We start from the raw sequence: 19,000 nt of genomic DNA, 5'->3' as shown, positions 1-19,000 counted from the left end.
TTTTCTTTTACATCACCTCGCTTACCTGGAGAACACATGGTACCAGGATGCACTATAGGAAAAAGGCAAGCCGGCGGAGGCAGTGTGATGCTTTGGGAAATGTTCTACTGGGAATCCTTGGATCCTGCCATTCATGTGGATGTTACTTTGACACCACCTACCGGAGTATTGTTGCAGACCATGTGCACCCTTTCATGGCAACAGTATTCCCTGATGGCATTGGCCCCTTTCAGCAGGATAATACAGCCTGCCACAAATCAAAAATGGTTTAGCAATAGTTTGTGGAGCACAACAACATGTTCAAGGTGTTGACTTGGCCGCCAAATTCCTCAGATCTCAATCCAATCGAGCATCTGTGGGATGTGCTGGACAAACAAGTCTGATCCATGGAGGCCCCACCTCGCAACTTACAGGACTTAAAGGATCTGCTGCTAACGTCTTGGTGCCAGATACCACAGCACACCTTCAGAGGTGTAGTGGAGTCCATGCCTCAACAGGTCAGGGCTGTTTTGGCAGCAAAAGGGGGACCTACACAATATTAGGCAGGTGGTCATAATGTTATGGCTGATTGGTCTATAATGAAATCACAGACCCTCACAGATAATTAGATAACATCATAAAGTCTAATTTAAGAAAGGGCAACTGTTAGCTAGCCACCAGAGGAGTGTTTTTGACAATTACATTTGGACTCTCATGTGATTTCATTTGTATCAAGACAGATCCTAACTGACTTCACTTGGTGTTTGTTTTGACGAGCAAAGCTACCCACAGTTAAGCTCTACTCAAAACTTATTGGCTAAATGTTTATAAAATCGTTGATTTAGGGACGCCAAACCTCATACTTAACCCTTTCATGTATAACCGCTTTGTATTAAACCTGATGTGTCTTCCATCAGTCAGTAACTATGGTGTACTCATAGATACATCAACATTCTACTCACACTGGGCCAGCCGGGAGCTGCTTCTTGCGAAATTGGAAGAAAAACAGAACAAAATTGGACACATCTTTATTAGTAAATAGGTTTTAGGGACATCTGTTTTCCCCTGTCATCCATCAACATACTCCACTAGTATTACATTGGATGAGCTCTTTCAGCTGAGAAGGTGATCCATTTTGGCAGGGCTATCCAAAATAGGGGTGTTGCGATATACCTTTAAGGCCCTTTAATTATATTAGCCATGTAATTATATTTTTGCACCATAAACCCAAATTAGATCTGATCTGTAATTTGCACAATATAATATAATCTGTGACTTTACAACCACTCTTAGGTAATCGGAGAGGAAGTTATTTTCAGTTGACGAGCATGTACAGTAGATGATTTGTTCTGAACATTTCTAAATATCTGTGTAACGCCTGGTTTTACATTACAGAACAAGTTCACGATAATGTCAGGAGGACCAGTCACATAGAGGAATGTAGTAGAAAAACAGTTAAAACGTTTAAGATGAGAAGTTTCTCATTGTCAATGCAAAACACATCAAAAGGCTTAAGGCTCTGGTAACGGCGTATTATCAAGTCGCAGTGATTCCATGTTAGAGCCTTTTCCCCTTACAGTGGTCCTATTTATTGTTGGCCAACATGCTTTGGTGTGGAGCAGGTCTGTTGGTAATCATTCATCTGTGCTGGTTAGCGGTGGTAGACAGGGTGTGGTCAGGAGCAGGTCTGTTGAAGATCATCGGGGCTAGCTTGTCTTCAGGCTAATCAAGGTTTTGTTCAGGGTTGGCAAGGATTTGCTCAGGATAAGCAAGGTTTGTGTTTCCGTAGGCCTGGTTTGTTTCGTAATAGGCGTCGTTTAGGTTTTGGTAGTCAGGATTATTAGTGTTTGGGTCACCACGGTCCTCTGAGTGAATCAGCGGACTCTCGTTTCTTATCTGGTCTTTCCTACCAGCGGTCTGGTACAGGTAGACTGACACTACAAACTGGAGGATCTTTGGAGAACAAACAAGAAATAGTTGTTTTCATAAAAAAACATGTCCTTGTCCTAAATCTTAGGTCGTTAAACCTCTCCTCAGGGACCCTGAGAAATGAACGGGCACTTCTGATTCACCAATCAACGGCTTGAAGATTAGCTGACAAGATTAGCGAGTGCGCTAGCTCTGGAATACATGGAACACATGGAACATGTGGAATACATGAAATGACTCGGGGTCTCTGAGGAGAAGTTTGAAGACCCCTGTAAAATAACATCAACAGCAATAACATTAACTACCTGTAAAATCTGTAAGTTAGACATAGGTAACATTCAGGTATGTGTTACCTGAATGAATAAAAGGCCCATGTCCATGCCCATTATTGTTAAAATGTTGGCCTCCAGCCAACTGGTGATTTTCACTTGACAACCCTAGAACAATAAGACATATAGTCACACAAACACATGCAAAAGTGAAATTCAATTTGTTTGCACACAAATCTAACAGTTTCTAGCTTAAAAGGTAATGATAGTGGCAAGTTTGCATTTGTGTGAGTTTGTATAAGTATGTGTGTATGTGTGCTATGCCTGCATATGTGTGTGTGCATGAGTTTATGCTAGTGTGTGTGTCTGGACGTATTTGTTTTTGTGTGTGAGATATGGTCTGTACCTCTGGATAGAAGTGTGTTTCATTTCCATTTCCAAATAGTTTACTATATCCGGAGATGAACGGACAAGCTGTTGTGTTGAAACAGGAACAAGGATACACCTCTGATAGGTTGCTGTTAGTCACAAGCAAGTTTGTCTGCCAATCATTAGGACCAGTCAAGCCGCAGCATTTCCCCTAGACACGCACGCCAACACACACACATAAACAAATATTTTTACTAAACCTAAACCTAATCCTTACACTAATCACAATCTAAACTTAACCCAAACCTCAATTGTATGTTTTTTTTCTCCAAACCTGAAACTTAAGCCAAAAATGTCTCTGTACGTACGTAATGCTGCACATCATCCCAATACACTCGATCAACTGAGCTGGATCCATATTCATGGATGGTCTTGTTCACTGCCCCCAACATCGTGGTTTCTATCTGTAACAGAATAATGTCTACATGCTGTATTGGTAATGACGGGAAGTTCACAGGAAATTCAGTTGTGGCACTGGCACCCAGCGTGGGGCATTGGCAGGGAACAGAGCCCCTTCACCCTCCCTGAATGCTCAAGGTCAGGGCACACTAATGCACTCACATCGCTCCCAAACTTTTTTGTCCAACGACCCCATTTTGATATCTAAAAGTTCTCGCGACCCCAACCATGTGGTGAAAAATTATATAATCATTATATGTTTTTTATTTTGCTGCTATGAGGGTCAATTGTAAAACATTCTCCCCCGACCCCATTTTCATATCAGGTGACCCCCACATGACCCCTAGTTTGGGAACCGCTGGTCCAGGGAGCCTGTGCACTGTTCTCAGACCCGATGTCAAGGCGGTTGAGTCAATCCGAGATTTTATCACCAGGAATTCGGGGCTTCCAGGACCGACTTGAGCCATTACTTGGATTCAACATCATGACTGCGTTTCATTTCTGTTTTGTGCGCATTAAGTGGGTTGTCATACCATTCACACAGTAAGGTGAAATGTCACCTAAGGGTTTTCTCCAGTTAATAACAATAACAAATTTGTTTTACCAATTACCTACTGCTCGACTTACCTTCTTCCATTTTAACAAAAGGATGACGGTGACAAACAGCTGACCGAGAACAATGCAGAAGAGGAAGCCCATGAACTAACAAGAAAGATAATAGATAAGATACACATTCACTGAAATCCATAATACCATCATCTGTAAAAGCACTTGATGCCAACTGCCAATGAGAAAAAGGGCTAAATAAAATAAAATTGATTGAATTGACCATACACACACCAGACTAGAAACTCAAAACAATTCAGCTTTGTGTGTATTTGATTTGCTGTTGTGTGTGTGTGTGTGTGTGTGTGTGTGAACTAACCACTCACCAGGAGTAGAAAACACCTGTTCTCCAGTTGGGTTCCTATACATCCCAAAATAGTCACTCCTACCACCACCAGACCAATGATGAAGAGACCTCCTGCCACAATTCTTACATCATCTACACACACACACGTACGTATGCACACACACGCATGCACACACACGCACACACACACACACACACATACACGCACAAACACACATACAAACACGCAGACACACATGCATGCACACACACACACACACACACAGGTTATAGGTACATTTCTTTCATAACATTAGGAAGAGTTTCTTTCCAAACTCTGGACTGATAGAGGTGGCAACCTGCCTGCTGAACTTACCGGTGCTCAGAACAGTTACGAAATTGTTTTTGTCGAACAGGAGCCATATTCCACATCCAAAAAGACACAGTCCCAGAATCTACGTAGTGGATTAAAACAGCTGCATGTCACTTTCATCTCTAAACCAAAACCCTAATGCAGACTGTCAGAGAGTGCTCACACATGCTCATTGAGGAAAAATCTGATAATTAATTCCTGTTGGTTATGTTTGGATTGTCCGGTGTTTCTACTCACTAGGAAAACACAGTTGACAACTGATGCCAAGAACTTCAGAATCTGAAGCTTGTCGTCCACCTTCATGATGACCTGCTAAAATTTGATTAATTCTCACATTACACAGTCATTCAACAGCAATCGCAGCCAATATAAACTCACAATCGGTCTGACTACTGCTGTACAGTTCATTAAATTCCCAATATGGATGTGTCTATGTGTGTGCGCTTGTGTGCAATTGGAGACATTTCCTGGTTTCATCACCTTGGGAACAGAGTCCACTTCCTTGTTCTTTGTAATCATTACCTACACTGGCACAAATTCACGCGTGCACATGAAAGCACGAACAGACAAACGCATACCAACCTTTTTGACTTGTTTACATTAACACTATTTACCCGACATAGCTTCAACATTGTGATGACATGGGTACAACGTTGTGATGACATGGGTTCAAGGTTGTGATGACATGGGTACAACTTCCTGGTCATCCTCTGTGGACAGAACCCTGTTACTCAAGCAGTCACATCTTATCTTTAGGTGAAATACAATAACAGAGCAGTTTATACATGACGACAAATGTAATTTCACTCTATTACAAATAACTGTATAATTATAGATAAAATACGTGGCCCTTAAATGGGTGCCCCTGAAATGTTTGAACTAAGCTGCAATGTTTTTACATTCATATACTTTCAGAGATATGCTAAGTAGAGCAAACATTGTTCCGCAACATGCATAATAAATATCGGAATTTTGCAATCAGACGCGAGCCCTAGATCCGCGCTGACTCCGTGACTCCGATAGGTGGGAAAGACACAGTTCCACCACCAAGCGCTAGTTGGCGGTGTAATTGTTAAAGTGGTGGTCCACAACTCAAGTGTCACCGCAGACGAAGACGGAAAGACTTCCGTGTACATACAGTTCATGCATTTTCAGGTAAAAAAAAATGCCCCGTTACTGTGCTGTAAAACTTTGCAAAAACCGGGGCGGAACACATTCAAAAGACAAAAAGAGAATAAGCTTTTACCCGTAAGTTATCAGTTTACCTAAATGTTTTCATGCACGGATGGAGTAAAGCACAACTAACTTGTTAGAATTATTGGTTCCTGACATTGCCATTGTGTATCAAACAATGCAATGCATTCAGAACAAGTAGCTAGCTTGCTGTTTCATAAAAAACATTTACTCTTGTACATTATCAGTAACACATGGCTGATATTGCATGAATTGTTTTATTTCTCTGACTACAGCCTGTGCTAAAAAAAACACCTGTGCTGAGTATTAGAGTATTAATGCCTAGCCAGTTGGATGGATTACAAAATCAAACTAGGGAATATTTACGTTTCTGTACACTTAAATTGTGTCTCCTCCCAGGTTCCCCTTGCAAGACGAGGACCGGCTTCAGATCTGGGTGGACAACATGAAGCGGGAGGACTGGGCGCCCAGCAGACACCAGTATCTGTGTAGTGAGCACTTCACTGAGGACTGCTTTGATCTGCGCTGGGGTATACGTTACCTAAAACACACGTCCGTTCCTACCATCTTCCCACACACACCAGGTGTAAGTAGAACAAAGACATTTCAAAGCTGTAACTGATAAGTGAACTTGATATCTCTGTTCGTATAGAACATGGCAGTTGGCATCGGCATTTTATATATACGTTTTATGCACACAAGGTCTAACTGAAGTTTTGGCATCCTGGCAACCATTCTGTTCCTGGTCAAGTAATTAAGTCTACCTGGCAATCTATTGAGTTCTAGCTTACATCACAAAATTATGGTATCCTGGTTGTTGTTTGCTGTTAGTTTAGTTTATTTTCACCAAAAAATTAAAACAACGGTTTGTTCAGAAGTCATTTAAATTAAATATATGACCACTTAAATCATAACCATCACCTATTTACCTCAGGATGAAGAGAAAACAGTCACTAGCAGGAAGAATACAAAGCCCAAAGCCAGGATGTGCGATTCTAACATTCAACTCATCCAATCCCCCTACCCGTCCAGCAAGAGGAAACCTCTGATTCTGAAAAGGAGAGTCAGAGTTGAACCTGTCGCTAAATGTGCCACTCCTGTCCCCGAGGACGCCAGTGATGCTACGGTCGCCACGCCATCATACGCAAGACGTCTCCTTTCAGACACCGAGGCCTCTGCTCCTACTGGAAAGGTCCCGGAGGCCGCGGTCTGCGAGTTAACCGGAGACCTGCCCGGAGATACCGAGGCGATACTGACAACCTCCTGCCTGGACCTTCTCGGTGAAACCCAGACCCTGGAGCATCAGCTGGAAACGCTGCACTCCGCTGTCGCGGTGCTCTGCTGCGAGCCCGTCGGACGTTTCTCGGAAGCGGAGGCTACAGTGGACGCGCTACAGGCCCTCGGCCAGACGTTTAGGATCTTCCCACTGGAGCTGAGGAGGGAGGCGGGGGTCGGAGACTGGGGGGAGGGTCCCGCGGAGGGGGAGGGTCCCGCGGAGGGGGAGGGTCCTGTAGAGGGGGAGCACATCTCTGTGTACGAGCACTCCTATTCCAGACAGGACACGGACAAGGAACAGCTGTGGGGTAAAATCGCCAGCCTCCACACCAAGATAATGGAGCTGGACAGGAGAGAGGAGAGCACCATCGCCAAGATACGATCTCTGGAGAATGAGATCGCACACCTGAAGAAGGACAGTGTTGTTTTCAAAGAAAAACAGAGAGTACTTGAGGACTATATCGCTTCTATGTTCCTTTAATGTCTTAACCGCTGTGCCTTGTTGTGAGCATTTGTGGCTTGTCTTTAATTTTTTTGTACAGCTGTCACTGGGTTACAACAGTCTCAATCACGTGTTCTTATTTATTACCTGTTTACATGTTTGCAAATAGTAATATTACAGAAGCAACATTTGTAGGTGGACGACAAAATAACAGAAACACCTAACAATTTATTAATATCAAGGACATAATTCTGATTAGGACCTCAATGTTAATTTTGCTAGGTGTTTGCGTTAATTTGTCCACGCCCTGTATGTCGCTCGCTATTGCCCTTAATCCTCATCCTGACCCAGTAGGATGTGACCACTAGATGGCACTGTGTCTTCAGGAGCCAGGACAGGGTGGGGGTTGGCTCATAGAGAAGGAAAGAGGACTTTATTATACTTTATTCCTGTCATAACGGGCAGCAACATTGAGGCTTTGTCCGTTTTTGAAGTGGTCAAATGTCATCTTCCGGCTGAAGAATCTTCTGATTCTCCTGAGGACCTACAAAAGCTTTCCTGTTGGACTCCAGCAGGGTTGTCGGGAAGGTTGACCACATTAATATGGTGGTAGCCCTCAAGGGGGATGTCGATTGAGGAGGGCTATTTACCAGGTGTGATGTCTTTCCATCAATATGGGTAAACCCTCACCATGTCCGTTTGTTTTGTCAGGTTTAGACGCAGACACGTAACGTCAGATGAGTCTGGTCAGTAGAGCTTTAAGGAACTCATTTGTGTTAAAGATAGTTGCTTACTTCATTCAATGAGATCGTGTCTGAATATCATAAAATCTACAGTCATGCAGAGACTTCTGTTAATGTTTCACTTAATGTATTATTTTATTGCCATAACTACATGAGTAAAAAAAAGTTGTTGAGACGATAACACCATTTTAGGTGTAACTTATAGGTTTTAATTAAATTGGTGAATTTATCATTAATGCATGTGGTTTAAACTGTCAAACATGCAAATGAGGGGGTGTGGCGGGTCCTAGAACAGTCAAACATGCAAATGAGGGGGTGTGGATGTTACCGGGTGTATAGAAGAGCTGAAAAACCCATTGTAACAGCTCATGGCAATGACTGTTTTAAAACCCGCCACACACTCCATTGGCAAATTTTACAGTGTAAATCCTATGGGTCGTTTTGAAGACACGGATTAAGCCTAGTCTAGGACAACAACAAAAAATCAGGTTCAATAGAAATCTCCATTGAGCTTGTTTTGTTTCTAGACTAGGCTTAATGTGTCTTAATCACGTTCATTAAGATGCAGTTGTGCTCGCCTCTTCTCTGATTCAATACACCCGAAAGAACCTACGAGCAGACTGTAGATTACTGAAAGATGTTTCCGTTTTCAGCAGAGGAAACTCAAGGCACCTGGCAAGGTTAAACGTTTTACTCAATGTCCAGCCACTGTGAAGACCAACACGTGACCTCGTGATTTTCCCATTGGATGGATGAAAGGTTGACATTCACCTCAGCAACCAGAGGGCACCTCGGTAATATTGTCACCCTTGGAAAAAAAAGACTATAACATAAAAATGCTGTGCTATATAAAATGCAGGAAAGGAGACCATTACATATATTTCTTTTGTATGATGCTCAGGTGAATATACTTTGTTTCAGATGTGTTCATTGTGAAGTAACGGGTGAGACGGTCAAAGCCGTGGGCGCCTTTGTTTTCAATCGGCATCATCACCCCTAGCGACAACACCAGCGCAGTCACTGTTAAAACTGTTTAGTGAAGTTGGAAAACACTTTGGAAAGGTCTTACAAAGGATCTTTTGGACCAGGTGTGTATTTCAATCTTTTCAATATTTCAATCTTTTCTTGTCCAGGGACCCCCACCCAAACCAAGAGGCAATCCAGGGACCCATATGTTGGCTGGTACAAGTTAACCTTTAGTGAAATTGTTTGGAATAATATAGACAGATTTGTTGTTACATATTTCTTAAAAGTCGTTTTTTCTCTCGCTTTATCCCACACACAGACATACACTAATATAGTTTTTTTTTTCTCATTATCGTGGGGACCGGAAAACCACATCCATGTTCCATATCCCCTAGTGGTTCCCAACCTTTTTCAGTTACTCTAACCCTGAAGTACCCCCTCATGTTAATTTCATTAGTAAGCCTATGGTGTCATGAGTGTTTTCAAGTACCCCCTGTGGAGAGGCCATGTACCCCAGGGGTCCTAGTACTCCTGGTTGGGAACCACTGACCTAACCCATACCTTAACATCAGTGATTACTATCTTTGTGATTACTTCAAGTCCCCACATGTGTACAATTAGACCTGGATCTCACACACACATGCACACGTGCAAAAACACACATGCAGACACACACACACAACAACATTGTCAGAAAGTTGCCATTTCAGCTCTCAAGATTTGCAAATAGAACTCAATCTAGAATTGCCATGGGAACGTGAACACATCATCACAACCACTCCAATCCATGGATGACAGGTTTGCAAGCCTGTAATTACTGCCAGGTGCTCTCCAATTGTTTCTTTGTGGGTGTCTAATTGTTGGGGAGAAGATCATGATTGAGTTCCTATAGAAATGACGCATCTATTCAGGCACGGGCACAGATAGACCCCAGGGCAGGTTTGAGCCTCTGCTATTTCCCCCCTCTGACTTGACAAGTGCCCTTTTTGCCCATCGTTCATCGGTGGACACACGACACGATTTATTCTCATACGGGCATGCGCCTGTATTACGGAGTCGGACAATAACGAGGAAGCCCCCCCCCCCCCCCCCCCCCCCCGCATATATTTGAGGAGACCTTTTTTACTCAGTTTGACCCATGGCCCTTCAATGTCTTTGCCCAGCCCTGCACCTGTTGCAACGAAGATTGGCCCGCAAATTAAATTCTGCCGATCTCTCGGCAAACCGCGACTATGCATTGGAACCACCAGCACAGTGGAATTCAGTGGCAACCATCCCGGTCGGTCGTTGACTATCCCTTACGCGGATTCCAGGGGTTTTGTTTCAGTCGTGACTATAGTCAACATTTTCTGAGATAACGCCACCCTTTCCTCTGCATCAGGCTGGGAAGAAAGTTGTTTTTTGTTTACGCTTTCGGGCCGTTCAAATATGGCCGCTAATCAAAATCTCTGATGGATAATAAATCACGTTTTAAATTGAATTGTAAGTGCGTTGTATTTTCAGGAGAATTATAGTCTATTGTATTATAATAATAGTACTGGCTTGAGGCTTGCATCTGGTTCTTTTGATGGAGACGGGGGGGTACAGCTTTTCCTGTGGGGCTGCTGCACCTTCTGTTGGCCTACAGAAATTCTCAATTTTATGCGTCCAAAATAATTGCTGATTAATAAATGTTAGGAAACACTGTCATGCCTCTTTACTGCAGCTATTCAGTACATTTTATGAAATTACAATGCAGAACGTCCAATGTGATATACAATGGGTCCAGATATTTGGCTCCGAACACATTATTTCAACTATCTAACATAACTGCCCCATAAGCATTGTATCAGCTGGTCTCCAAATACAGTTCCTTTGTATTTGCAACATGTTATTTTAGCTCATAGCTCTGTTTAATGACCCACCGCTAACATGCAGATAATGTATAGGTTGCCATCTTTGATGCAGTTCTCAGTACATTGGTTATTCTAGACAATACCGTCAGTCAAGTCAAATTATGGCTTGTTAAACAAGTACAAGAATTACATTTTTATGCTTTATTGTCCCTGTCCATCGTGGCTGAAGTAAACATGATGGATATAATGGTTCTGAAAACATTTTGTATTGAGCCTTAGTTAAAGACTGCTTTCACACCAAAGGCCCAGTTGTGATCTTTTATTCACTAATTGGTCTTTTAGCCAGTTGGATCGGAGCTTATGAGAATAGCTTTAATGTGATTGTTCCAAATAACAATCAGTTGAAGCTATTAGAATTGTATGAGCTGTTTACAAGTAGCCAACAGCTCCTCCCGGCAGGCTTTCTAAATTCATTAAACATTCGGAGCTATTATCCTCACTGTGGGAGGAAGCCAAAGTATTGAAATATAATTTGGACCCCTATCTTTTTAGCCAATTCAGGGTCCACACACTCACAGAGTATACAACACCATTTCATCGGTCTTAGGAAAACAATATTTGTTTCATTACGGAATGCTAACTGGCCCATTGGCCCTTAAAATGGCGGACTGATTTTATACTGCGTTCTTCTGCCTTCTGGCAGTTTCCTAGTTATCTGAGTGCTGCTGTTTGTTGCCAAGTGATAGCCTAATCCTGTTTATGTCCCAGCCCCTATCGAGAATGCCTACTGCCACTGGGCAGGCTTTATGGCAGTCTGAACTGAAGCAACATAGTCGAGTCCTACAGTAGGCAGGTTTATTAACTTATTCAGCTCGCTTTGTTGAGCAATCCCAAGCAACCCTTGATTTTGACTATTACATATTTAAGGAATATTTGTTGTTCTCGAGTGGATTATGCAATATTTATTTTACGATGTGAACTGTTTCATGAATAGATAATGTGCAAAGCAGTTTGAAAACATAATAGTACATACCTTGATCATGTTTAGTGTTCTAAAACCAAATGGTTTCACACAAGTTCACATGTAAGGTTTCAAATGAACATCCGAGGTTAGATGTTTGCTCTGGAAAACCCAAGCTCCTTTCCATTTGCTCCGTCAGTACACCGCAAGAGGTTCATAGGTGTTTTCCACTTCCACATTGTCAGGACAATACATTTTTTAATAATGAACGGTTAAATAATGAACGGTTTATACTGTATTTATCAGAATTGAAATGTCTTTAAGAAGCAGTCCTTAGAGGTCAACTTTTCATTCCCTGAGAGAAGTGCCTTCCATCCCTAGCAACACAAGGCCAAACTGCACTTTATTCCCTGAGCAGTGCAGAACAGTTGATCGACAGGATTGCGGTGCACTTCAGATGCAACAGGATGACATTTGCAACCAGGCACAGATTGCGCTTGACTGCTTCATTTACGGTAATAATTAACTTACCGTGATGCTGTTGTACTCCGTGAAAGATTATTGCCAAACAGAGTGGCTTGTTGTTCCTGTTGTGCTCTGTGAAAGACAGATTAAAGTATTTAGTTTTTACTGCTGTAGTCTGTGAAAGGCTAATGCTTAACGAGGTGCTCTGGTATTACGGTGGTAGTCTGTGAAAGGATAAAGCTAAACGAAGAGGTTTTGTGCCCCCATTGTAGTCTGTGAAAGGCTGATTCTAAACTACGCAGTTTGTTGTTCCTGTTGAGGCCTGTGAAAGTCTGATGCTAAATGAAATATGTTGTTGTTCTGTGTCACATCCATTCATTGTTTATTGAATGAACTTCACTTCAGCCCTGATAGGCATGACTCAAAACTGATGGATTTATAATTTACTTGATTAACAAGCCTTAATTCACCTTGGTTCAGTTCGCCCTGTTAACCACATTGAACTGTGACTAAACATGGCATTTTGCTTTTAACCTCTTGCTTTATTCCTCTCAACACTTAAAACTGTAGATTCAATCTAGACTGTTTTAATTCTATTGCATTTTTTAAATCTTTATTGTCATTGTAAAGCACATTGAATTGCTTCTATGTATGAATTGTGCAATATAAATAAACTTACTTGCTTAAATCCAAGTATTATACCCAAGTCCAGAAATTATATAAACCTAAATCCAAGTATTATGCAGGTAGAAGTTATGTCTCAGGAAAACATTGGTTGGAGAATGCATCCTCGTGATTTTAGTTTCAGTATGATAGCTTTCAAAGAGATTTTGAAAGATAGAGTGTCCTTAAAAGGCTAATTCTATTAGATTATATTAGAAGTGTATTAGAATATATTCCCTAGTTATTTTGTCTGAATGTTTTGGGGTTTTTCAAGTCAGGTTCAGCTGTTTGCGATGTAAAATTAAATGTGACAGATTTGGAGGCCCACACCTGCCGTAATTAGCCTTAAATTAGTAAATAAATGCCCCGATTATTGTATCAATATATATACATTAATTTGTTTATTTATGGGTGCATTCATATATTCACTTATGCATTTTTTTACGCATTTATTCAATTATTCCTGTCTGGTTTTGTTTGTATTTATTAATTTATTAATGCACTTGTTTATGTACTATCTGGGCAATTATTTATTTAATTCTAATCATGGCTGATTTGGTCATCCATGGAAACTGAAGCAGTCCACAGACAGATCCAGTTCTAACAATGCATCATTATATAACCCATAACAGAGTCACGATCCCCAATGCGGGGGATTAAGAGCTGTCTGGGGAATATTTCCAACTGCAAAATCATAGGAAGATTATTGCCTCTAGGTTAGTAATGGGGTATGATTTCTTTGAAATGTTTACCACTCTGTAAAATGTTATTTGAAACACGATAGGGTTCATGGATAAGCAAATGCTTGGAGTTCTCTGTTTGCATATATTTCACAAACCTGTAAATTTGAAAAAAACGGAACTTTAACATTGAACATATTAATAATTATTTAGGAAATGAATTGATTCACATCAAATCTTTTTATCGTTGTAATGCAAAAAATGTAGAAAAAAATCATAGCTATGTTTTTTTTCGTAGTTAAGTCCTGAATGAAAGTGAACACGCAGAACAGAAGAAACAATTTTATTTTTTTAAGTCAAATATTTATTCTTCATAATTGTAGCGGAAACACATCTAGCATCCATTACATCTCAGACTCATGCTAGAGAGTTAAGTCATCCGCAGAGATTCTAATTCAGCCCCGTAAGCTTGATTCATTGCCTTGACCTTTCAATACGGTCCTTTGATTGCGTCAGTCTGGGTGGGTTTCATATGTTTATAACCTTCCCAAGGTGGAAGATGTCTAGATTGTACATGGTATTAAAGTGGTCTTATCGGGCACATGTTTAAAAAGGTGTGTGCGTGCATGTGCGCATCTTTAGTGTAAGGAGTTCTAAAGATGCTTCCTCAGTGAAGGGGGTTTGGGCAAGTATGGCTGGTTGAAGGAGGACCCATTGATTTAAAGGGTTTGTGTTTTGTGCATAACCTTGTGTGAGAGACAGGTAAACAGGAGGTGGTGTGTTTGTGTGCGTGCGTGTGTGTTTGTGTATATATTTTATTTTAATAATGCACTTTTTTAGTTCCTCCCAGGGTGAGTGTTTCAAGATCTGGGTCCTGTATGGATCTGTATAAAACGTAAGGGTTTTTGAAGAGTGTGAATTGTGATTGCGTAAGAAAAAGAACAATAGTGACTTGGGTACTGAGTGATACACCTGTGGTGATATGAAAGAGGGCGCAGAATTGAAGATAGAAAAGTGGGCCAGGATGAACCAGAGATTTGTGATGCTCTCAAGAAGCGTTTTCTCAGTCTGTACATCAACATGACATCTGGATTTAGGAATACTCCATTAGCAAAAAATATTTTGAAATCACAGCATGTGACTGAAATAAGTCTTTTCTGTAGTACAGTTACGATACTTTTGGACTCATTGATACATACACCGATCAGCCATAACATTATGACCACCTGCCTAATATTGTGTAGGTCCCCCTTTTGCTGCCAAAACAGCCCTGACCCATCGAGGCATGGACTCCACTAGACCTCTGAAGGTGTGCTGTGGTATCTGGCACCAAGACGTTAGAAGCAGATCCTTTAAGTCCTGTAAGGTGTGAGGTGGGGCATCCATGGATCGGACCTGTTTGTCCAGCACATCCCACAGATGCTTGATTGGATTGGGATCTGGGGAATTTGGAGGCCAAGTCAACACCTTGAACTTGTTATTGTGTTCCTCAAACCATTCTGGAACCATTTTTGCTTTGTGGCAGGGCGCATTATCCTGCTGAAAGAGGCCAGTGCCATCTGGGAATACCGTTGCCATAAAAGTGAGCACATGGTCTGCAACAATGCTCAGGTAGGTGGTGTCAAAGTAACATCCACATGAATGGCAGGACCCAAGGTTTCCCAGCAGAACATTGCCCAAAGCATCACACTGCCTCCGCCGACTTGCCTTTTTCCCATAGTGCATCCTGGTGCCATGTGTTCTCTACGTAAGCGACGCTCACGTACCCGGACATCCACATGATGTAAAAGGAAATGTGATTCATTAGAGCAGACCACCTTCTTCCATTGCTCCGTAGTCCAGGTCTGATGCTCACTTGACCATTATAGGTGCTTTCAGCATTACAGGGGTCAGCATGGGCACCCTGAATGGGCTGCGGCTACGCAGCCCCATCTGCAACAAACTGCGATGCATTGGTCGTTCTGACACCTTTCTATCAGTACCAGCATTAACTTTTTCAGCAATTTGAGCTACAGTCGCTCGTCTGTTGGATCGGACCACACAGGCCAGCCTTCACTCCCGACACGCATCAGTGAGCCTTGGCCGCCCATGACCCTGTCACCGGTTCATTGCTTTTCCTTCCTTGGACCACTTTTGATAGGTACTGACCACTGCAGACCAGGAACACCCCACATGGGCTGCAGTTTTGGAGATGCTCCGACCCAGTCGTCTTGCAACGAAGCAATTTTATTTGTATAGCACAATTCATACATCGAAGCAATTCAATGTGCTTTACAAAGAAAAACATATGAAAACAGTAACATAAAAACAAATACTCAAATGAAAACATCAAATTTGCCCCTGGTCATCACAATTTGGCCCTTGTCAAAGTCACTCAGATCCTTATGCTTGCCCATTTTTCCTGATTCTAACACAACAGCTTTGAGGACTGAATGTTCACTTGCTGCCTAATGTATCCCATCCACTGACAGGTGCCATGATAACGAGATTATCAGTGTTATACACTTCACCTGTCACTGGTCATAATGTTGTGGCTGATTGGTGTATATATTGAACTAATTCATTATGTCAGAGTAAAGACAAATCAGGCTCTTTCCTGCCATTTGTAAGCAGAACTAGCAATGAAGAATGTACATGTATGAATCAATGGGTCCCTCTTCACCCACCTTGGGCAACCCCCCATCCTTGAGGAAGCATCTCAAGGACTCCTTAGTCAGCACACACACCTTTTTAAACATATGCTCAATAAGACCCCTTTAATACCAAGGACAACCTAGACATCTTCTGCTATGGGAAGGTTATAAACATATTAATCCCACCCAGAATGACCAGTTTGAAGACACCAGCTCAAACAATAGGTCATCTGGAAATTACTGTATGGTCATAAAGAAATGACCAGAAGTGGCACTCTTATCGCGATCAAAGAACCTTATCGAAAGGTCAAAGCAATAAATCACACTTATCGGGCTAAATCGAAATCTCAGGGTATACCTTATCTTTCTCATGTTGAATAAAATAATCTTCTTTCCTCTGAAAACGTAACTCTTATTTTTCTGCAGGACAGAAAGACACATCATAAGGGCTTTCCAAAAATGTGTTGAGTCTTCCTGAATGGTCCATTTAAAATCACATTTAAATAATAATCAGAGACCAGCTTTATAAATGGCTGACAATCAATGACTGTGCCTATATTCTCAAGGTACATTTACACATACCCAGAATTTTAACTGGTGACATGTTGCTGCTAGTACCAAACAACATACAGAAACAGAGCACACATTTGAAATTTTAGTTGCTTTCACTCTGTACTCCAGCACGTTGGATTTCAAATGAACCAGTGACTAAAGTTAATGTGCATGTTGTCTGCTTAAAGGGTATTGCATCAGGAATTGCAGGAACACACATGTCAAACACACCAGCTCCACCACATTTTCATTCATGTGAATATTCATCTCTCCACAATACCTTTTCCCAGAACTCTACACGCTCCGTTTAGTCATTTTCAGGCCATCCTGTTTGGGAGGATAACTTATGCTTTCATACCCCGCAGTCTAGCCTCTCTACTTTTGCTGGTGTGGTTATCTGTGAATAGTAGTGACACACAGTACTCTGTACTCATGAGCTTTTGGACAGTTTTTTTGTCATTATTGTGAGCATTCTTCAGTCATCTACCATAGATGTCTTCCTTGGTCCACCAGGTAATTTGCCCTTGCTGAGCGAAACATTACTCTTTCTTTGCAACTTACCAAACTGTTAATTTTGGCATGTCTAATATATTCACTGTGTCTCTGGTTGATTGACAGTGATTTGCATTGACACTTCTTCGGTCCTTGTTTTGTCAAACACCTCCATATGCAAAGCAGACTAGAAACTAGACTAGACCTTGATAACTATGTTGTGCATCCAGTAATGATCACGCTCATGCACAGACCTTTTGCAGGGAGTGTGCCAAATCTGAAGAAAAAAATCCTCCCCAGATTTTTTCAGCAGGAGACACGGACGTTTGGTGAAGTGTGCACGTGGGCTTGCTGAGGGGAATGTTTGCTAATGATGCAAACAAATACAACCGCCCATTAAGAGAGAGCTGTGAGGCCAATTGTCCAAATACCTCCGTATACAGGGGACTATGTACACAACGTGCTGTTATTTATGAATGGTTCATAACTACACCCAAGTCAATGCTTAACATCAATGTATAATTTAAAACCCAAAGCGCTAGGCTACCGAGACAAAATAACAGAACTTGTGTGTCGGTCCCAATACTTATGGACTGCACTGTAAAACACAATGGGTGGTAAAGGTTTGCGATAACAGGACATGAGCAGTGAGTATGTCTCTTAGCTGTAGTAAAGATAGATCCAGGGGTTGGTGCAGCTGTTCAGACTAGCCAACAACATGATTAGGACAAACATGGGACCTGAAAGAGAAAGATTCGTGAGACACAGAGTGCAGAAGGTATTCACCAAGACGGTGACCTAGATAACTAAGACGGCACTTGTAATAATTAATCTGTTAGGTTAATATCAGAATTGGCACTACAAATAAGCCACTGTTATGTGGGTTTAAAGGTTAGGCTATTTTAAATGAAAATATATATCTGATGATTGAGTGATTGGTGCCTGGCTAATAAAAAAATTATATCCTGTGACTAACCATTTGTGGGCGCGGTAGTGGGACTCCATGCCGACCACAACTGAACCACAAAGAAGGGGCTCCAGCATACTGAATAAGCCATAATGATCACAAAAGTCATTTTGACCGTTTTCAACATCGCGTTCGAGACCCCCTTGGCGCTCGTGCGCCCGTCGCTCGTGTTAGCCTGGAGCGCCTTTCTCTTCATGTTGAAGTATATCCCCGTGCATATTTTAATCTGGCAGAACAGCAAAATGATTGCCGGTATGACAAAAACTGCTAAAGTCATCCAGCTGATGTATATCTTGGACCCCCACGGTTCGATAAATGACGCCCAACAATCAAACAGGTTTGCCTCTACTTCTTGGAGAGAGAAGATAAATAATTGCGGGGTGCTGAAAGCCAAGGAGATAAGCCACGCTGCCCCGATGGCGACGTACCTCCTAAAAGAACCCTTAAAGAACGACACCATGGGTTTGCAGACTGCGTGGTACCGATCTATGGTCATGGCCACTATCATGTATGTTGAGGCGAACATGCCGACCACCTGAAGATATTTCACCAACCTGCAAACGAAATCTGAACCCAGGAACCGGTGCGTAATCTCTATGCATAGCTGCGGGAGTACTTGGAAGAAAGCCACCACTAGGTCTGCACAGCACAGGTGAAGGAGGAACAGTTGGGTCCTTGTATTTCGTTTTCGTTTCGTCCAAAGTGTATATAGAAGGCATAAATTCCCACATGTGGCCACGACAAAAATCAGTCCCAAAACTCCAGCTTTTAGAATCGCAAAGTCGGGTTGAATGGTTTTATCATCTCCCTGGTCTTCCAGATCTGTACTGCTGTTTCCGCTATAATTTAGCTGTGAAGTCAT

General features: G+C 41.9%; 3 protein-coding genes across 3 annotated transcripts; 1 reads left to right on the top strand and 2 right to left on the bottom strand.

Moving 5' to 3' along the window:
- Window positions 1-991: 991 nt before the first annotated feature.
- On the bottom strand, window positions 992-4,724 carry si:ch73-139j3.4 (CD82 antigen). Its single transcript, XM_010895135.4, has 8 exons — window positions 4,508-4,724; window positions 4,274-4,352; window positions 3,938-4,050; window positions 3,633-3,707; window positions 2,915-3,010; window positions 2,584-2,757; window positions 2,262-2,345; window positions 992-1,932 (listed from the first exon to the last, which is right to left on the bottom strand). The coding sequence occupies exons 1-8, from the start codon at window positions 4,571-4,573 to the stop codon at window positions 1,702-1,704; spliced, it is 918 nt and encodes a 305-aa protein (XP_010893437.1). The 5' UTR covers window positions 4,574-4,724; the 3' UTR covers window positions 992-1,701.
- Window positions 4,725-5,354: 630 nt separating this feature from the next.
- Window positions 5,355-8,224, top strand: LOC105024874 (THAP domain-containing protein 5-like). Its single transcript, XM_010895130.4, has 3 exons — window positions 5,355-5,518; window positions 5,864-6,050; window positions 6,399-8,224. The coding sequence occupies exons 1-3, from the start codon at window positions 5,436-5,438 to the stop codon at window positions 7,218-7,220; spliced, it is 1,092 nt and encodes a 363-aa protein (XP_010893432.3). The 5' UTR covers window positions 5,355-5,435; the 3' UTR covers window positions 7,221-8,224.
- Window positions 8,225-17,798: 9,574 nt separating this feature from the next.
- avpr2l (arginine vasopressin receptor 2, like) lies at window positions 17,799-19,000 on the bottom strand. Its single transcript, XM_013138528.2, has 2 exons — window positions 18,148-19,000; window positions 17,799-17,911 (listed from the first exon to the last, which is right to left on the bottom strand). The coding sequence occupies exons 1-2, from the start codon at window positions 18,998-19,000 to the stop codon at window positions 17,832-17,834; spliced, it is 933 nt and encodes a 310-aa protein (XP_012993982.2). The 3' UTR covers window positions 17,799-17,831.

Source organism: Esox lucius, chromosome 18, assembly GCF_011004845.1.
Source record: "Esox lucius isolate fEsoLuc1 chromosome 18, fEsoLuc1.pri, whole genome shotgun sequence".
In the NCBI taxonomy this organism is placed as follows: Eukaryota; Metazoa; Chordata; class Actinopteri; order Esociformes; family Esocidae; genus Esox; species Esox lucius.
Note: the sequence above shows the minus strand (reverse complement) of the source record. Positions and strands in the feature narration are given on the sequence as shown.

Bases quoted from the DNA above. Each gene is read 5' to 3' on its own strand.
- si:ch73-139j3.4 (XM_010895135.4), bottom strand. From the start codon at position 4,573: ATGAAGGTGGACGACAAGCTTCAGATTCTGAAGTTCTTGGCATCAGTT. The intron at 4,353-4,507 runs GTGAGTAGAAAC...TCCACTACGTAG, and splicing joins TTGTCAACTGTGTTTTCCTA to ATTCTGGGACTGTGTCTTTT. The intron at 3,708-3,937 runs GTGAGTGGTTAG...CTTTCTTGTTAG, and splicing joins ACAGGTGTTTTCTACTCCTG to TTCATGGGCTTCCTCTTCTG.
- LOC105024874 (XM_010895130.4), top strand. From the start codon at position 5,436: ATGCCCCGTTACTGTGCTGTAAAACTTTGCAAAAACCGGGGCGGAACA. The intron at 5,519-5,863 runs GTAAGTTATCAG...GTCTCCTCCCAG, and splicing joins AAGAGAATAAGCTTTTACCC to GTTCCCCTTGCAAGACGAGG. The intron at 6,051-6,398 runs GTAAGTAGAACA...TATTTACCTCAG, and splicing joins TCTTCCCACACACACCAGGT to GATGAAGAGAAAACAGTCAC.
- avpr2l (XM_013138528.2), bottom strand. From the start codon at position 19,000: ATGACTTCACAGCTAAATTATAGCGGAAACAGCAGTACAGATCTGGAA. The intron at 17,912-18,147 runs GTTAGTCACAGG...TTTCTCTTTCAG, and splicing joins CACTACCGCGCCCACAAATG to GTCCCATGTTTGTCCTAATC.